Genomic DNA, 20,097 nt, shown 5'->3' on the forward strand with positions numbered 1-20,097 from the left:
TGAACATGGGAAAGGAGATACTGTGAGCTGCTTCTGTCAGACACAGGTAGAACACTGGCCTTGTGATGCAGTTCATACATTTATACACAGGGAATAGTTGTGCACACAAACTTCTCACCAATGAGCTGCCTCTATGAGTGTTGGTGTATGTAGTTCATTCAAAAGTTTACGCAATAAAAATGGGTCGGCTGTGCATGAGAAAGTCTTTTAAAGGTTCTAACTGGATCTGAAGCCTTCATTTCAGGCACTGCAAGTACCTGCTGTTTCACAGACAGAAAGAGGTCGATCAAGTCCTATACCGGCCAAATTACTGAACTTCTTGACAAAGACATCATCTTGAGAAAATCTGGAATCTTGGCAACAATAAGAAGATACATTTATTTCAATACTTCTGTTCTGAATTCTGTTGTTAACTAGTATTTTTAGAAGCGAAATGGATATTAGTTCAGAGAGAGATCCCTGATCCATCAATGTATCCAGATAAGCTTGAAATGTAGTCAAAATAATTTTATTTGTCACCCCAGCTAATGTAATATCTTTTCAAAAGGATAATGATATATGTGAATGAAATTCAACAAGAGTGACCGCAATGGTGGGCCACAATCCTTTTGTGGGTCTCTAGAGCTACTCTAAAATAGATAATAAAAATATCAATCCTTCTTTTCTGCCTTTGAGCAGATGGTAACTGGACCAAAACTCCTTACTTGGACATGACTAACATACCATGTATGTATCGACAGCCAAGTTCTTTATTAATGCTAATGAACCTAAAGCTTTGGCCTGAGATGTGGTACAATGCAGGACTGTTTTTATCTCCCTTGTTTATTCTTACTATGGAATCTCTGGTCCAGCAATCATATTACCTGAATAAAAGTTAGGTGTACTGATCTATGGATAGCATTATATGCAGATGACACCTTACTTTGTGTTTATCTTTATGGTATTCCCTCCTAAAGTACTGAAGCAATGACAACCATTATTTGGAACTATTTAAATTAAATGATGTCCCTTTTGCTATTCATTTTAATAAACATTTGCATAACTGGAATATCTTAAACGTGTCATTTTCTCCGTTAAACACCATTAACATGAACCCATATTAGATACCTTTAAGTGATTCTAGTATCTTTTCCAATTCTATTTAACAAAACTCCAGAATCTCATATTAAAATATATTTGGACAGGTAACAAATTCAAGGGTAGTTTGGCCTTCCAAATTTAAGGCTCTACTATTCAGCACAGCTGGGTGCATCAGCTGACTGGTACAGAAATTGCCCCCCAAAACATTAGATCTCTACAGAACAACTACAAATCCCAGATATAGCATTTGAATATATTTTCCTTCTTCCATAGTCTAGGTTTATCCATTCTTTACTCACTCAGTAATTAACTTATTTACTCACCACCATGATTATATGGACAATAATTTCCAAAATTATTTAATATCCTCCAGTCCCTTTCCCTGTGTCTCCCTTTTGTAATAATCCACTGTTTCCTCTGGAAATCGTATATCTTTGTATAGCAACTGAGACTTTTTGGATCTCACTAGATTAATCTAGTTGATTATATCAGAATCATAAGCTATGTTCCTTTGATCTGTTAAAGACACAGTGGGCCAGATTCCAAAACTGTCTCTCTCATACATTTATTCCAATATTTCCAAACTCGTATGCATTTACAAGACAACAGTGCTTAAATGATCAGATAACCAACTCTGAAGAAACAATATTTAATATATCTAACAATAGTGAAAGATTATCTAAAATCTGTTAAATACCTTTGGAAACAATCATTCACATAAAAGATACTCGAACAACAGGGAGTTGGATGTTAAAATTCCTGCCAACATTCAGCCTAGACTTTGAGGAAAAAGCTGACATACTTCCAATCATCTGCAATAGACTCCTTCATACTAATTTGATGGGATTGTACATTTATACAAATATTTTGGCAAATGTGATTTTGGAATTTTCCTGTACAATTATGTTCATAGCTCAGCTAGGTGTTGACAGTGAGGTTTCACTAGAAAAAGTGATTCCACCCCCTCAGTTTTCTGTATATATGTGTCAAACTATTACTGCCCAATGGCAAAATCCCCATGTTCCTTCTGTAAGCATTTGTTTCAATAAAATAAATGGATTAATTTCCTGCCCTAAATAATAAAAATACACACATTATCTTGCCAAATGGGCACCAATTACTGTTTTTACTAGTCTATTTGATTCATAGTAAGAATTTATGTTTTATTATTGTTTTTGTTGGTATATGAATATGTATTATATGCTTTTTTGTATTTATATTTCATACTTCCTTCAGTATGATTATATACTTTAGCACTTGCCTCTCTTTATTACCTTCACTATTCCCTCAGAAAAATCTGCCACCCAATGTAACTTGATATACTGTTCAAGGATTTTGGTCTGGATTTGGAACTGGTTTTGCATAAAAATTCCTGCTGATGTAGCAGGATCCTCTAAGAGAGGATACTAGTGTTCTATTACAATACAATGAAGGGAAAAATGATGACCCATAAAATTGTAATCATAGTTATTACTCAATACTTAATAGTCAAGAAACAGGTTTTGATATAGTCTTATAATGTAGACGCAGCAAAAGGCGAAAGGAAAATTATTTGAGAATTGTTCATTGAGTCTTACCTGACCAGTGTCCAGTGGTAGTGCCTGATCTGTCAGTGCATGTCTCACTTACAGGTCTAAAGACAGTCTCCCAGCCACCAGTAGCATAGCGCCAATTCTGAGACTCCAAAATGAGTGTTCGTTGTGTTCCATATGCAATCATGAAGCAGTAGACAACATGATGAAGTTGACAGCCATAGCCACAGCCTTTGTTGATATTACACACAAGTTTCTTGGCTTTGCTGCAATCCTTGGGGTTCTGTAAGTAAGGACCAAGAAGCACAGTTGAAGACAAGATATACACAAAGGCATATTTCTGAGTTAATAAGTGACAAGTGTCATAAATCACACACAAGTCATGCCAATATAGTACATCCCACATTAAAACAAAGGCGCAAGCACCAGCTGAATGAAAATTGTGCATTCTCAGCAGTTAACATGAACAGCCATCACATATATTTCACTACTCCAATGTAAAATACACCTTTAAGATATTAAATTATGTTTTCATTTCTCAGGCTGTCAGAATATGCTAACATTCAGTCTCAAGGCTCACATCCAAAATAGTTCTCAGTGTAAGAATGCTCTTTCTTGATTTCCTGTGGCTCTTTCCAACTTTGTTAGCACTATTTCAATGAACATGCATGAATTATTTAAAAAGAAAAATTCAGTCTGCCTAGAGAGTAAAACAAACAATTAATAGACTATTTTCCAAACTAGCTTACTACAAACCAAGTATAAAACATATTACATGGCTAAACAAAGTGATAAAAGTAAAGGTTTTAAACTGGATTGTATTCTTGATGAACATAAAATCCTGTTATTGAAATAGTCCAGTTCTGCACAAAAACATTATACGCTGAAAGCTTGATAGAATACTTTTAAAACAATTTTCTGTACTTTTAAGACATTATATCTTACATCATCTACATTAAAGGCTATTTATAGTATGTAATAATTTCTTATACAACTACTGAATTTAACTGCCATTAAATAAGTTATGCCAAGCAGGTTTAAAATTATAGAGCATTAAATACTTTTTGGGTTCATGAAGTCCGGACAAGATTTTTTTTTCTGTATCCATTATTACTGACCTATTCCAAGACATCTTTTTTCCATAAATATAATTTTCATATGAAATATTTAGTATGAGAAGTTATTTTTGGTTGTTTAACTGCAAGAGGGGAGTAACTGTGCATCAATACAACCATATATTTTCCCCTTTCCTATCCAACACTCTATAACGGATTTTTCCCTATCCACTCTTGGAAATAGATAAACCCTTTGATGAGAGGAAGCTAAATATCACCCTCCCTCCTGAGAACTATTCAGAACTATCTGTCTCTACAGCTGCAGTCCTCAGACCTCTATTTCTTAAGAGTATTTCAATCTATTTTATTTGGCTTTCCCACTAATTTTTCCCAAAACAATCCATTCAAATCTGACCTTTTGAAATTTTGGTCCAAAATAATTTTAGGAAAGGCAGATTGTCTGAAGCCAAGCATTTAAGGGATCTGGTGCAGATAGCTTATCCTTATGAGGTTGCTTTGTCCAGAGAACCCAAGTTTGCCAGTTGCTCGAGCAGTTGGGCACAGGCTTAGACTCCATACCTGCTATGTCATGGCCATCTGAAGCATCACAGGCAGACTGAGCCTGTCCCTGGGCTTCTCTTTTGCTTGTTCTTCACCTGCTACATTGTTTTCTCTGCCTAATGGTCACGTGAAGGAAGAGGAGCATGCCAAAGAGTTAATGCAGCATTTAAAGACTTCGGGAGAGAAGCTCTGTGGTGACCCTTAGATAAGGCTGTACATACCAAGCATTATAAATTCTTCGATATTAAAAGCACATTTTATGGCTGCCTAATGACTTGATTCATAATTTCAGGAGGCATTAATTTGTACAAATATCTCTTCTTAGCACCGTAGACCATCTTCCCCTCCCCCAAAATCTTTACATTAAGAATGCTACCACACATTCTATTTTTACTGTAAATTTAATGGATTTACATACATTTAAAATTTTCTATTTATAATTTTTTTTGTATATTTTTATCAATTTACTATCCTTCACATAACTGATTAGTTGTTGATTTTATGCTGATTTCTTCTAAATCTTTTTTAAAAGCACTCTTAAAATTGGGATGAATGCCTTAAGAGTGTGTATTTCTTTCTGCTCATAAGAATTCTCACAGAGCTTATTCAGGATCAATAGTTTTAAGTTGTCCTTTAAGTATGTTAATATTTATGTTTTCAAAAGAGCATTTTATTCTAGCTCTGTTAGACCACAAGGCAATGGAGTGTAGTTAAAAAGGAAATGATTAACTTAATTTTTTTTAATAACTTTACAACTAGTATGTTAGATATATAGTTACTAATTCCCAAACTGTGATTGAATAAACAGTACTAAACACATATATGTGCACCACTGTATCACTTTACTGGTGAGTTGAGGGCCCTGTTCACGCACTAGTAAAAGAGTGGGCCTGATTCTCTTCTTTCTTACATAGATTTTACATCACGGTAATTCCATTTATTCCAACTGAGTCACTCCAGAATCAGTAAACTAAGGAGCAGCAAATACTGGGCCTAAGTAAAAATAATTTTTCTTCCTTCTGTTTCTGAAAATGAAATCCAGAATTTGAAGGCAGTTATGACCTCAGAATTTAAGTACATAGGCATGGATCATTACAGTATCAAGGAGGTAAGCTTTAAGTCAATTTACAGCTTGCAAACAGTTTACACTGTAGATTTCAAAGGCAAGGGTGTAGCCATTGATATGTTCAAACAATTTAGTAAAACTGCAATCAAAATGTATTGTAGATATCTACTTTTCTATTGTTTGATCAACCTTCTTTTCATCCATGTTTCTAAATTTATCCACCCATAAAGTTTTATACTTAAACACATGTCACAGTTAGAAATATATTAAAAACATATATTAAATACACACAAACACACAGTTTTTTCTTATACATATTAATTTTTCTGTTTTAACTGATGTTATGCTCTTTGGATCAGATTCAGCCCTTGACAAATGTGTAGACTTAAGCTTGGGCTGAATATTTGGCACAACATATACAATTTATAATATCAAAATAACATTGCTCAAGGAATTGTCGTTTTCCCTTTCACAGGAAGGGGACTGACTACATATCTCAAGCTTCAACAATGTAAAAATAATAAAGTATACAATAAGCGACTTAGCTAAAAAAGGAAGAAAAGTTTCCACTTATTATTGGGGTATGCAGTTGCTTATAAATTGCTTGAGTAACTATATCAACAGAATACTTCAAACAAATTACAGATGTATAATGCCATAACAAATACTGTCCTTAATAAGTTGTAGTTTATATTTACTTTATTTCCAAGGTATGCAGAAAAACAATCATATAGCATTCTCAGCTCCAGCAAGCTCATGTAACAAATGATTAATTTGAATTGTATAAAAATAGCCCACCAACAAAGCAGGTAGGTTATCTGTCAGCTGCTATTAAACAGAGTAACAGAAGTCATTAATGTAATAATTACAGATTACCAGATAACAGATGGGTTCTTTACTGATCCTTTCATTTTAGTTGGCTCCCTTTTCTTTTTCCTTTTTGTTTATTCTCTGAGAGTTATATTTCACCACCCCACTCCACCCTGTTTCCTTCTCTTTCTTTATTAATTAATTCAGTTTATTTAGGATAGATTGGAACCATGTATTCCTCTGTTTCTTTTACTTACACCTTTCTTACCTGTTCATGGTTAATAGATGGCTTGCGGAATGCTGTTGGAGTTAGAGACAGATCAACTTTTTGGGGGGGGGGGGGGGAAGGGGAATTAAAATTTCAAAATACAGTAAAATTCCCCTTCCCTTTTGAAAATCCAGCTTTGTAATACAATTAAAACATAAAAAAAGAAATGAGTAAACTTTGCAAAGTGTTGTCTGAAAAAAGCTCAGGTGACAATTGAAATGAGTTTTGAGATAAATTAAAACTTTACCAGGCGCCAGAGTATTACTTATGTTACTCCCCTGACAAATGCCCATATTTCCATAGGAATAGGTAGCACTGTATAACGCATTTGTATAGTCAGGCTATTCTAAACATAAAACAAAATTCCCAATGGTACTGAATCACAAATATTTTTATTCTCATTTTATTCCCTTTCCTTGCTGCTGGTGGATGACTGAACTCCTTAATGTACAGGGTAAGTGTACACTATGTAGAAGCCAGCAGGACATATTTCACAGTAATGTCACAAACCACTACATTCTGTTTTGGCAATATAAAGTACAGCCCCAAAGTATTTAGTTTATGGTGTGAGATGAGGTTAGTAGCACAACACTATAGTGGGTGGCAGCTCTATATCTGACCTCAAGTCAAGTAAATAAAGCCCAAATAGTGTTTGAAACATAGTTGGTTAGAATCAATCAGTCTCAAATATACAGACATAGGGTTCAAGTCACTGTCAGAAGAACCATGATTACTGGCTCCCAGCTGTGGAAAGTCCATCTGGAAGGGACATGGGTAACACAGTACAATTCACCAGGAACTCCTCTTCCTTTGGGTCTTGTCCAGTGCACTCAAAAAAGTCAGTGGGGTCAGTGGGGGAAGTTGTCAAAAATGCCACTGGCAAACCACTCAACCTTCTAATGCAGCGGTGGGCAAACTTTTTGGCCCGAGGGCCACATCTAGGTATGAAAATTGTATGGCGGGCCATGATTGCTTACAAAATTGGGGGTTAGGGTGCAGGATGGGGTGAGGGTTAGGTGTGCAGGAAAGTGCTCCGGAGGGTAGGAAGGGGATCAGGGCTGGGGCAGGGGCTTGGGGTGCAGAAGGGAGTCAGGGATGCAGGATCTAGGTGGTGCTTACCTCAAGCAGCTCCCGGAAGCAGCGGCATGTCCCCCTTTTGGCTCCTACATGGAGGTGCAGCCAGGCAGCTCTACGCGCCGCCCTGTCCACAGGTGCCATCCCTGCAGCTCCCACTGGCCGCGGTTCCTGGCCAATGGGAGCTATGGGGGTGGCACTTGGGGCAGGAACAGCGTGCGGAGCCCCCTGGATGCCCCTACACATAGGAGCTGGAGAGAGGACATGCCGCTGCTTCCAGGAGCCACAGCACACGAGGAGTGGGACAAGCCCGCGACCCTGCTCCCTGGAGAGAGTTCGAGGGCCAGATTAAAATGTCTGAAGGGCTGGATGTGGCCCCCGGCAACAAATTACACTGCTTTTAATTATAAAACCTGTTTTTAAAGATGTTTTTCCATTGTGTGAATCAAATAAGCTAGCTTTGCCATCTGTAACAGTTTAATTGGCATGGAGTAGGAGGGTGGCCTGTTACAGATGGCAAAAGTGGCTTATTTGATTCACACAGTGAGAAAACAGTCTTATAAATAGCTTTTCTACTTCTAAAACATAATTTCTTGCTTATGGCTTGATGTACAACAAAACACACGTGCTCCACATTTGGGACCAGGTCCTCGCTCAGGCTGCTAGGAAGCTTGAAGGAGATAGTCCTTGCCCACGCTTCTCACAGGATGCCAGAAGGAGGGGTGTTCTCATCCCAGGCTACCCCTAATTTAATTCATACAGCCCTCCTCCAACCCCCTACGATTCAGGGCATTCATGCTATACAATCTGTGCCAGGTCCTTGCTTCCCACACAAAATTAATGCTGATGCTCCCCACCCCACCCACTTACCCCCAGTTAATATAGGCCAGATCTTCCTCTATCCCGCAATTAATGATGGCCACTTTCCCCTTTAACGCAGGCCCCAGTCTTCTAAATGTATTGCTGACTGCCCATACTTTAAGGTTGCTATCTGAAAACTTTCAGCTCCTCCTGGTCAGCCCTCCTTTCCACACAGGCTTCTCTTTGCTCCTTGGAAGGAAGGTGAGGGAGGAAGAGGAGCTCAGAGCTGCTACTCCCCCAGCCAGCAGACTCAGTCTTGCAGACCACTGAGTATGTATGCGGTGCAGTAGAACAGATAGCCTGATCTTGCTCCAATGTAGTACAGTTGAGTGCTCTGGCAGTCACCTACCCTCCTCTAGGAAGGGATTTCACCTTGAGCACCTCATGAATGCAAAGGGGCTGCAAACTATTTCCCTCGGTCTACAATCCCCTAATGTTAAACTAGTCCTGACTTTGGAGACCTCCCCGTGTAGGTATCAGCTGGGTTCATCTTTAAGGAGGTTATTACCCTTATAGATTAGATGTTTAGATAGTGAACTACAAAAGAACTTATGAAGCAGAGCCAAAACTTGATTTAATATTGTAGTAGGCTTTCTCCAAGCTTATTCAATTTTCATATGTTCACTACATTTTCCCTTGTAAAAATGTAAGTATAGAAATTTATGTCATCTAATTCCAATATCCCTCAAAAACATCATTTAAAAACATTCTTGCCAGCTGCTATTTTCTGTTTTGCTCATTTGTTTTATTTTTAGGTAGCCTTTTTATTTTGCCTAAAAGACTGTATTCAGTCTTTTAGGCAAAATAAAATAAAAAGAATGTCCCATTCACATGCCTAAACTTCTTTTAAGGTGTTTTTGGAAAGGGTGTCTATTCACTAATCCAATATTGTGAAATTAATTCAACAATGGTTGAGGAACACATTAAACGTACATTGTAAAAATACTAGAAAAAGGGATACGGTAAAAGATATTCATTTAAGAGAATAAGACTATTAGAACAGAAAATGCCAAGTTACATGTAGAGTCACAAAAATTTGAATTCACTAAATATAAAAGATTTCCAGACACTATTATAAGATTATTGAAATCTATAGTAGTGAAACAGAACAAAGAAATCCATAGTTAATTATATGCAGGGGTGAAAGTAAGTTAAAGGACTTACCAGTACGCCAGAGTCCTGGGTAGGGGCGTGGCCTCAACCAGAAGAGGCAGGCCTTTAAATCAAGATTTAAAGGCCCCAGGGCTGCGGCTGGGAGAGGCATCTGGGAGCTCCGGGGCACAGAGGTGATTTAAAAGGCCCAGGCTCTGGCCACCACCACTGCAGCAGTGCTCCAGGTCCTTTAAATTGCTGACGGAGCCCTGCCGCCCCTACCCTGGGGCTCCGGCAGCTGGGCTCAGGCAGGGATTTAAAGGGACCAGGGCTCTGGTGGCGGGGAGCCCCAAGCCCTTTAAATCGCTGCCAGAGCCCCACTGCCTGAGCCCCGGGGTACGGCGACAGGGCTTGGGTGGTGCTTTAAAGGGCCGGGGCTCCCCGCAGTGGTTGGCGCCCTGGGCCCTTTAAATCGTCACCCGAGCCCTGCTGCCGGAGCCCCGGGGTAGTGGTGGCAGGGCTCAAGCAGTGATTTAAAGGGTCAGGCACTCCGGCCGCTGCAGGGAGCCTCGGGCCTCTTAAATTGCCAGCCTAGGGAAGCTGGTCTGGTCTGGCACAGCGTACTGTACCGGCTTACTTTCACCTCTGATTACATGTAGACTTGAGAGTTCATTTAAAGGAAGTATATACATAAAATCCCTGATTGAATTTCCGAATGATATTGTAGATAAGGCAGAAACCTCCTGAGGACTTCTCTCCTGGTAATTTGTTGTCATTGTGTCTGTGTTTTGTGAAGAGGAGTGTTTACAAGAACATATCAACCATTTACACTCATGCTTTCTAACTGTTTCTACCTGAGAAACTATGAAAGAATGAAGACAGCTCATCATTCCATGTGGATGGTTATACATGACAAACATTAAAGAGACACTGTCAACCTAAATTTGGCCTATTACATTTCATAGTAGTATTTTATAAAAAGGTAAGACTGATAGAAATGTTTCGCAATTTTAAAATTCCAATCAAAAACAGTTGTTTTAAAACAAACATTTCACTGTATTGTCTGAATCACTATAGCACTAAGAACTTGAAAGTGAAACAGACTATAAAAAAAGTAAAGCTGACTTCATTGATGTTTTTTACCAAACTCAGATAAATATATAAAGTCAACAAAGAGCAAATATATTGGATTTTAAAAATTCTTTCACTTGGAATATTGTGCAGTATTATGAGTAATACAAGAATTCTTTTTTAAACAACATATTTTTAAGTTAACAATGTCACTAAGACATTGTTATAATCACCTGGAGTTCCATTTGCTGCAAATCTAAATCAATAATAAAGGGAGGAACAGTAGATCCCATGGTGTTATCTCCAGTTCTTTTGTATATATTCCACAAGGAAATATCCACCAGATCTAAAATATTATCCCTACCATACATTAGTTTTAGCTTCTAAATATCAGAGGCAGAGTAGCAGAAACAGATTTTTGCTACTTTAATTAACAGTTTTACAAAAATTACGTTAGATAATGGCAATACATGTAAACCAGCCAAAATTTCTTCCTTCCCAGTCTTTTTTCCTTTCATTTTATAAAACCAACAAGTGCTTAAGTTTTCCCAACATCATTATGTAAAGCTCTTAAGGGCAGGGGCAGCTCCAGGCACCAGCACACCAAACGCATGCCTGGGGTGGCAAGCCGGGGGGGGCGGGGGGGCGCTCTGCCGGTCGCCGCAAGGACGGCAGGCAGGTTGCCTTTAGCGGCATGCCTGTGGAGGGTCCGCTGGTCCCGCGGCTTTGGCGGACCTCCCGCAGGCGTGCTGCCGAATCCGCGGGACCAGGGACCTCCTGCAGGCAAGCCGCCGAAGGCAGCCTGCCTGCCATGCTTGGGGCGGCAAAATACCTAGAGCCGCCCCTGCTTAAGGGGCATAGAAGCAAAGATTAGTAGTTTGTATTTGATGTAGTGGAGCAGGGGGAACCAGAGGAGGGAACCAAAGAAAGGGGTGATGTGGTCAAAGAGATGAGCCAGAAACATGATCTTTACAGCATAGTTTTGAATGGACATAAGTGAAGCAAAATGCATTTGCCATGGTGAGACAAATGTCGAGATGTGAGATTGTTTGTCCAGATCCTCACTATTTAGCTTTGGAGAGGAAAGGCCAGATCTTAAAGATGCTATGCAGAGAGAAAAGAAGAAGCAGAATTTAGGCACAGCTTTGATGTTAAGATCGAGAGAGAACCATGCTGAAGGTAACATCCAAGCTATGGGCTTAAGTGACAGAAAAAATGGTGGTGTTCCCCATAATGACTAGGAAAAGGGGAAGATGGAAGGACAAGGTGGGGGAAAATAGCTCTGTTCTAGCCACATTGAGAGTAAGCTGATGGTTGGACATCCACAAGGAGATGTTGGAAAGACAAGCTGTGATTTTAGTTTGGAAAGAAGGAGACAGGTCAGGAGTGGAGAGGTAGATCTGTGAGTCATCAGCATATACGTGGTATTTATTGACATACAGAATGAGATATATAGGGTATGTTAGACACAGATAGCTAACATATTCTCTGCTTAAAGTCCTTACAACATATCTAGTATGAGTGTCCAATTAGTTTTTTCAAGGATACTAAGAAGAAAGTTTCTTCAGAGTACAACAATAATGAGGGAAAGAGCAATTATTACAGAAATATTAGAGAAATATAGGAGTACAATTTGATATATTAAAAATACTAGATATTTCTATAAGTTCTATAGGATGTACGGGGACTTTAAAACAAAACACTGAAAATTAAGGGATTGAGGAACTCATGAAGAACTAGAATAGGTGGTAAAGCATGTGTTAGAGTCAGAAGAAGTGGAACTAGAACATGGTCAGATCAGAAATTAAAGATAATATCTTTATGGGAAAAAATTTAATGAACATGTGAAAATTAAATAAGCTTAGAGAGGGCTATTACAATTTTAAATGAGAATGATGGTTCTGCACACCAGCTGTTTATGGTTCAGTGAGTGACACTGTAATTGATAATGGAATATTACATTCTTTATGTAAAGTACGGTATCTTCTCTCTCACTTCATAGACACCACTGATGAATTAAGGAATGTGTCTGTGGGAGAACTCCCAAAAGATATGGCCACTTCTTGTAATATACCAAAACAAAAGCTATTTTTAGCTTTTGCAGACTTATGGAATCTGAATGAAAAGGCAAAGATATAGTCTACTGGCAATCATGGATCCAACACACAAAAAACCCCCACCCGCAAAATATGTGTCAGGAGATTACATTATTGCACAATTACAATTAAAACAGCAGTTAAACCTTTTCTGTTATTGTCCTTTTGTGAGTGAAAATACTGGCTCACTTTACGCATAAATACAAAGGATATATTACATATGTACAACATAAATCCTCTCGTTTTGCTGTCTACAGCATTCGCACCTATACTTTCACTTAAATTACATGAATGTTTTTACTACGTTGGCATATTTTAGGGGGCTAAAATATTTTTTCAACAAAACCCAATTTTAAATTTTCCTCTTGATTTAAGTGCTCTTATTCTACCCTTCTTACCTGAAGGTACGTTATTCTCCTCTGTACCAGCTCTGTCAGATCTTTGGCCTCTTTTTCTCGCCAATCACCTGCTCCATCTGTTTGACTGAGGTAGTACAGATCTGTCATTATCGACCTATAAAAGGCAAGCAACATTAGATAGCTACCTTAATAATACTAAATTAGAGGGTTAGGCAAAGCCACAAAGAGAAATTAAATAGGCCTTCTGATTACACTGATCTGCTTAAACATTTTTAGGGGACAGGGTATGTAATTAAACTAAGAGGGGACAAGTACATATGCACAGTACAACACTAAATTAATTTGACTGTTGGTAGCCACAGCATCAGTGCAGATTACCTCTCTCTGCATGTATCCTCCAACACAAACAGCAGCCCAGGATGGGTGTGTACATATTATCTGATTCTGTGTCCTCCATTTACCATATTTCTCTTATCTATATATAACTGCAGTATTAAATGGCTGTGGAGTGGAAAAACTCTTAAGCCCACTAATCAAAATTTTTCACTGAAGAAAAGCCCCAAAAGCATTAGTTCCAGGATAGATCTGAAATTCATTGGACCAGGAAAAGAGACAATCAGGGGGTGACTCCTAATGTGGCTTCTCTGACAATGTGATGTTGCTATGCCATCAGAGATCAGTTTACTGTCTTTATATAAATGTAACATTGTAAATGTCATGGTGCAGAGATTCTACTATGTTCCCATAGTCCTTATTAGTACACCAGCAAACCAACTGTAGAATACTATTAAAAATTTGGGATAAAGAAGCATCTCTTTTTTTATAATTTAAAAATAATGTTATTATGGAAAAGATAAGTAACAGCATAGGAAGAGTGACATGAGATGTGAATATGATGTAAATATGGATTTAAGTTACAATAGTTCAGCTTTCATATCAATGCACAAGGCCATACTTTTGTATATCTCTGTATAAAGCAGTTATATTTAAAATGTATAATCATTAAATGCAAAAAAATTTACATTAGTATCACAAATTTAAACTAGAGAATACAGAGAGCATTTTTTAGGATCTGTCAGATCCTAAATGATGACTATTGTAGTGGATAGTCACAACTGAAGGTCCAGGGAAGGGTGGTGAGAAAATTCTGGCCAGCAGAAGGGAACAGGAAGATGGCAATATACTGGGGATATGAAAAGGCATCCTGACCAGCAGGAGGGAATTTGGGTAGAACAGCAGCACATCAAAGACAGCCACAACCACATACCACAGGCTTTTTATGGTATCCAAGATTTTTTGAGGGGAGGGGCTTGGAGAAAGAAAGCAATTGAGAGCAGACAGCATGTGGAAGGGGGTTCTCTTGGCAAAATCCAGTATTCATAGTAGGGTGGGGTTTGGATTCCTAATCACTCAATACCCAAATTATGCAAAGAAGAGTCAGTAAATTAAAAATACTATGTTACTCATAACAATATTACCTTGTCTACTCTGCAAATACTATAACTTTACATTTAATAACCTAACTAATAATCCAACATTATAGGCAGAGAATGGAGCTGCTTAACACTTCTGATTATAGTACCCAAGTTGCTTGTAACTTTGACAGACTTTAACCATTTGGGATGATACCCAGTTTATTTGGACTTGAGGGGCTGAGATTTACCAGCTGAGAGTCTTGATGAACCACACATGGGAATACCAGAGCAGAGGAAGGAAACATAGCAGGGGTTGGGGGATAGAGGGAAACAGTGGGGATACAAAAAGAGTGAGGGCCAGAGAACATGTCTTTTCTCCTAGGACCCCCTGGTAATGCCCTCTCAGGGTAAGGGTGGCATAAGAGACCGTATCTTGCAGTAATCTATGGCACTGGAGCTCCTTGGCTGAGGCTATTCCTTATAAGCGGGCTTGTTGATGAAGTGGGGAGCAGGCTCAGCATGCAAATCCACTCTAGCACCATGTACCCACCTGCTGATTGCCTTCTATGACGAGATAACTGGCTCTGTGGATATGGGGAAAGCGGTGGACGTGATATACCTTGACTTTAGCAAAACTTTTGATACGCTCTCCCACAGTATTCTTGCCAGCAAGTTAAAGTATTATGGATTGGATGAATGGCCTACAAGGTGGACAGAAAGCTGGCTAGATCGTCGGGCTCAATAGGTAGTGATCAACAACTCAATGATCAGCTGGCAGCCAGTAGCAAGCAGAGTGCCCCAGGGTTCTGTCCTGGGACCAATTTTGTTCAACATTTTCATTAATGATCTGGATAGTGGGACGGATTGCACCCTCAGCAAGTTCATGGATGACACTAAGTTAGGGGGAGAGGTAGATGCGCTGGAGAGTAGGCATAGGGTGCAGAGGAACCTAGACAAACTGGAGCATTGGGCCAAAATAAATCTGATGAGGTTCAACAAGGACAAGTGCAGAGTCCTGTACTTAGTACAGAAGAATCCCATGCACTGCTACAGACTGGGGACTGACTGGCTAAGCGGCAGTTCTGCAGAAAAGGACCTGGGGATTACAGTGGACAAGAAGCTGGATATGACTCAACAGTGTGCCCTTGTTGCCAGGAAGCTTAAAGGCATATTGGGCTTCATTAGTAGAAGCACTGTCAGCAGATCGAGGGAAGTGATTATTCCCCTCTATTTGGCACTGGTGAGGCCGCATCTGGAGTATTACATCCAGTTTTTGGCCCCCCCACTACAGAAAGGATGTGGATGAATTGGAGAGAGTCCAGCGGAGGGCAATGAAAATGATCAGGGGGGATTTGATAGCAGCCTTCAACTACCTGAAGGGGCGTTCCAAAGAGGATGGAGCTCGGCTGTTCAAAGTGGTGGTAGATGACAGAACAAGGAGCAATGGTCTCAAGTTGCAGTGGGGGAGGCGTAGGTTGGATTTCAGGAAAAACTACTTCACTAGGAGGGTGGTGAAGCACTGGAATGGGTTACCTAGAGAGGTGGTGGAATCTCCATCCTTAGAAGTTTTTAAGGCCTGCCTTTGACAAAGCCCTGGCAGAGATGATTTAGTTGGGGTTGGTCCTGCTTTGAGCAGGGGGTTGGAATAGATGACCTCCTGAGGTCTCTTCTAACCCTAATCTTCTATGAATTGCCTGGAATTCCTTGCTTTCTGTTTGGGTCTCTTTTACATAAGCTTGACCACATCAGAAAAAGCAGAGCTCAGCACCACTGATTGGAATGGAAACCTCCCCGTCAGTGCTCTGCACTTTGGGGTAATTGGATGGGCACTTTGGAGGCCTGGCTGCCCTGCTGCACCTCTGATGGAATGATCTGAATCAGCACTTCTGTGAGCATCACCTGTACAGACTCCCAGCAGTGTTCAGAAGAATTAGCCTTGGATTTGAGGATTTCTCCTTCAACTCACTGTGAGGCAACCTTGGGTTAGACATCTGGGACTCTCCTTGGAGAGCCTAAATAATGACTTAGAGGCATTGCCCATGATTCTTGAGTGTACTGGATGACATATTCAGACAAATTTCAAATTCATGGATGTTATAGGAGGCTTCCAGGCACAGTACATGCTGCATATGGTATTCTGCACTGAACATTGTTATGCCACAAGATTGTGACTTGAAGCCAGAGACCATCCTCCTTCAAATGGCATATGGAATGGAAACATGAGAAACTGCTGAATAAACTAGAGGCACGCAAGAAACAAGAAAACGTGTGGAAGTGTTGAACACCAGTATGTATTGAAATAGATGTGCCAAGCTGTTACAATTTTTATCAAGGTTCTGGAAACTCAAGCTTCTCTTTTGGTGTCTATAATTTCACAAGAAATGCTCAATAAAAATGTAGTTAGTCTTTCTAATCTGTATAATTTACAATCACAGGGCATGACTGCAGTTACCTTTAATCATGCTAGCTTGGTTCATGGAACAGTGAAGCTGCAGCAGGGCTAACTTCAGTGTGGGCTATACCCACCTAGACCTGGGTAATTACTCGTGAAGCTAGTCCATGTCGATGCTTACACTGCACAGATGTAATACACTTAAACGTGTGTAAGGCATTTTCCTTAGTACCACACAACGTTCTATTAAAAAGTTAGTGCTAAACAACCTCAATAAAGCCCACGTTAAATTGTTTAAGGGCTGGCCAACTGACAGATCTTAAGAAGTAGTTATTAATGGGGAATCATCATTAATTGGTGATTTTCTAGTGGAGGTCTGCAGAGTTGGTAGTAGTCCCAGCACTATTTAACCTTTTTATTAAAGATCTGAAAATAACTGCTAATAAACTTTGCAGATGACAGAAACTGGTTGAGAGTTAAACAACAATAAGGACCTGGCAGTCACACAGAACAGTCTGGACTGCTGTTAAACTGAGCCCATTCACACAAAATGCACTTCAATATAATTAAATTCAAAGTTACACATCTAGGAAGAAGGAATGCAGGCCATACAAGAAGAATGGAGGAATTACATTCTGGAAAGCAGTGACTCTGAAAAGCATTTTGGAGTCATAGCTGACAAGCAACTCAACATGAGCTCCCAGTGGGATGCTGTGGCAAGAAGGCATAATGTGGTCCTTGGAATGTATAAACAGAGAAGTAGTGAGTAGGAATAGAGATCTACCTCTATATATGGCATTGGTGAATCTGTTACTGGAAAACTGTATCATCCAGCTTGCGTGCAGAAAAGAACCACAAAATTATTTGAGGGCTGGAGCTCAATCTGCTTAATTTAGGAAAAAGAAGATTCTGAGTTGACTTGATTAACATATAAGTACCTTCACAGGAAGAAAATACTGGTTATGAAGGACTCTATCTGTCGGAAAAAGACCTAACAAGAACCAATGGCAGGAAACTGAAGCCATACAAATCAAAATTAGAAATAAGGCGCATATTTTTTAAAAATGAGGGAGAGATTAACCAAGGGAAGGGGTGGATTCTCCATTTCTTCATGTCTTCAGTATAAGAATGGATGCCTTCCTGAAAGATGTGCTTTAGCCAAACACAAATTATGCTTTAGTCAAATACAATTTAATGGGCTCAATGCAGAAATAATTTGGCAAAATTTAATGTCCCACAAGACACAGAAGGTAAGACTAGTTGATCTAATGGTCCCTTGCCTTAAACTGTATGCATCTATAAACTGCTGGCTCTGAAGGATCAAATTAAAAAATTAGTAGACCATGTCTCTTTCCACTCTCGTAATACTTTAAATTCATACTATTTTTATTTGAAAAATTCAGCATAATCAGGATTGCTAAAATGAATTTCAAAGAAAAGAAGATTCTTACTAGGTATTCCTGTAAGACTAGATAATTTTTCAGAACTCCTTTTAACACTGCTATTGATGTTAACATGTGAGGATCTCTTAGTTTAGTTTAAAAAAAGAGGGGTTGGGAGGACTTCACAGTGGTAAGTTGTGTTAACAAAACAATTTTTCTTTTATTGTTCACTAATGAGACAGTAATTGCAACCAGAATCCTACTGGGAACATAAGCTTTTAAATATACTAGGCCTAAGGACAGTTTTCACTGTATTTATAATGATTCTTGGATTCATTTTGTTCTGCATGAACACACTAGCACTAAAATGTTTTCATTTCACATGAAACACAAATTTCAGATGAAAGACACTTTTAGTAATGGGAAAGGCTTAGGATCAGCTTCAACTGCAAACACAATTCAGGTTTCTCTGTACAGCACTATGATGGCAATGCAATTAAAGGAAAGTTACATTTTTATCTTAAATGTTCTGTTAACCTTTAATTAGGAGGAGAAATAGCTTTTTCTTAAATGGCTATAAGTCCTGAAATTATCAGGACATCTTCTCGTCTTAATGTAATTCCAGTTATACTGTATGCTGATGAACAATATCATTCATTTCATTCTAAAATACTGAAAAAAAGGTATCTAAAATTAAATGTTTTATGTGTTTTGTTAGGTGTCATAGAAAGAGAGAGAGAGAAAAGTAACTATGAGTAGGCAGCCATAATAAACGATGATAGGTTTCTCACTGATAAATTCAAAATACATATAAAAATATCCAAGCAGAGTTTCCATCTTCTGTTTAAAACTTAACGGACAAAACAGAAGGTTTACTCAATGACCCCTAACATACAGATATAATTTGATGCTCATGTCCCAGTCATGACATTTTAATCCAGACAGTAGCAATTCCCACTTTGCAAGGAATCTAATTAATGTCTCAGTACCTTAATCAGTTTGTAGTCTTTAATACAATAAAAATGTAGTAGCAACTAGCACTAGTACCTTTCCTGGTGACCCAGATCAGATAGAAATTCATCAACATGTCTTTGGAGTTCACTTCCTTCCAAATTTTTCAACTTTTTCAATTCACTCTGAAGAAAAAACCAAAGTTCCTTGGCTCCATTTTCAATCCTTCTTCTCAATATTTCATGGTCTTTCCCCATGCCTGCTATTAAAAAGCATAAACATATCAGCATTTCCAGTGAAGTGGTACATGATGAAATTGAAACATTTGTGATATGGTATATAAGAGTTTAAGAAGAAAAAGAAAACATCTCTCTACCAACCATCTCCTGTTCGCTTCTTATAGCTTTCTATCTGTTCTTTGGCCTTTAAAAGCTGCTCTTCTAAAGCATGTACCCTTCCTGCAGCTGGCCCCTGATCAATGGGACCATCCGGTATCCTAGAGCACAGGGAAGAAATTAAAGCAATAATTATGTTTATAAATTATGTAATATTTGCTTACTTCACTAAAAGTAGTTACTGATAACACTTCAGATACTGTAACACATATAGAACCAACAAAACTCCAACAGAAACTTCTTCCCAGGTCAGCAATAATTTATACAAACAAGATTACAGTTCATTAACTAAAAGGAAAATTTCAGTGTAACACAATATACTCTAATTATCACAACTGTATTAGGATAACTTAAGATCTATAGTATCAGAGGGGTAGCCGTGTTAGTCTGGATCTGTAAAAGCAACAAAGAATCCTGTGGCACCTTATAGACTAACAGATGTTCTGCAGCATGAGCTTTCGTGGGTGAATACCCACTTCTTCAGATGCAAGTCAAAGAAGTGCATCTGAAGAAGTGGGTATTCACCCACGAAAGCTCATGCTGCAGAACGTCTGTTAGTCTATAAGGTGCCACAGGATTCTTTGTTGCTTTTAAGATCTATAGCAGCTAAGGTAACCAGTGGTGGTTTCTGGGCAGA

General features: G+C 38.8%; 1 protein-coding gene across 12 annotated transcripts in view; it reads right to left on the bottom strand.

The window, feature by feature from the left end:
• The window catches only part of FUT8 (fucosyltransferase 8), a 247,885-nt gene that overhangs the window by 61,250 nt on the left and 166,538 nt on the right, over nucleotides 1-20,097 (bottom strand). For all 12 annotated transcript variants that reach the window (XM_039538169.1, XM_039538168.1, XM_039538157.1 and 9 more), the window contains 4 exons: nucleotides 19,446-19,561; nucleotides 19,162-19,327; nucleotides 12,965-13,079; nucleotides 2,658-2,895 (listed from right to left, as the gene is read on the bottom strand). In XM_039538169.1, coding sequence (XP_039394103.1) covers nucleotides 2,658-2,895; nucleotides 12,965-13,079; nucleotides 19,162-19,322 — 514 coding nt within the window. In that variant the 5' untranslated portion in view covers nucleotides 19,323-19,327; nucleotides 19,446-19,561. The remainder of the gene's footprint in view (nucleotides 1-2,657; nucleotides 2,896-12,964; nucleotides 13,080-19,161; nucleotides 19,328-19,445; nucleotides 19,562-20,097) is intronic.

The sequence above is a fragment of the Mauremys reevesii genome, linkage group 4 (assembly GCF_016161935.1).
Source record: "Mauremys reevesii isolate NIE-2019 linkage group 4, ASM1616193v1, whole genome shotgun sequence".
Classification (NCBI taxonomy): Eukaryota; Metazoa; Chordata; order Testudines; family Geoemydidae; genus Mauremys; species Mauremys reevesii.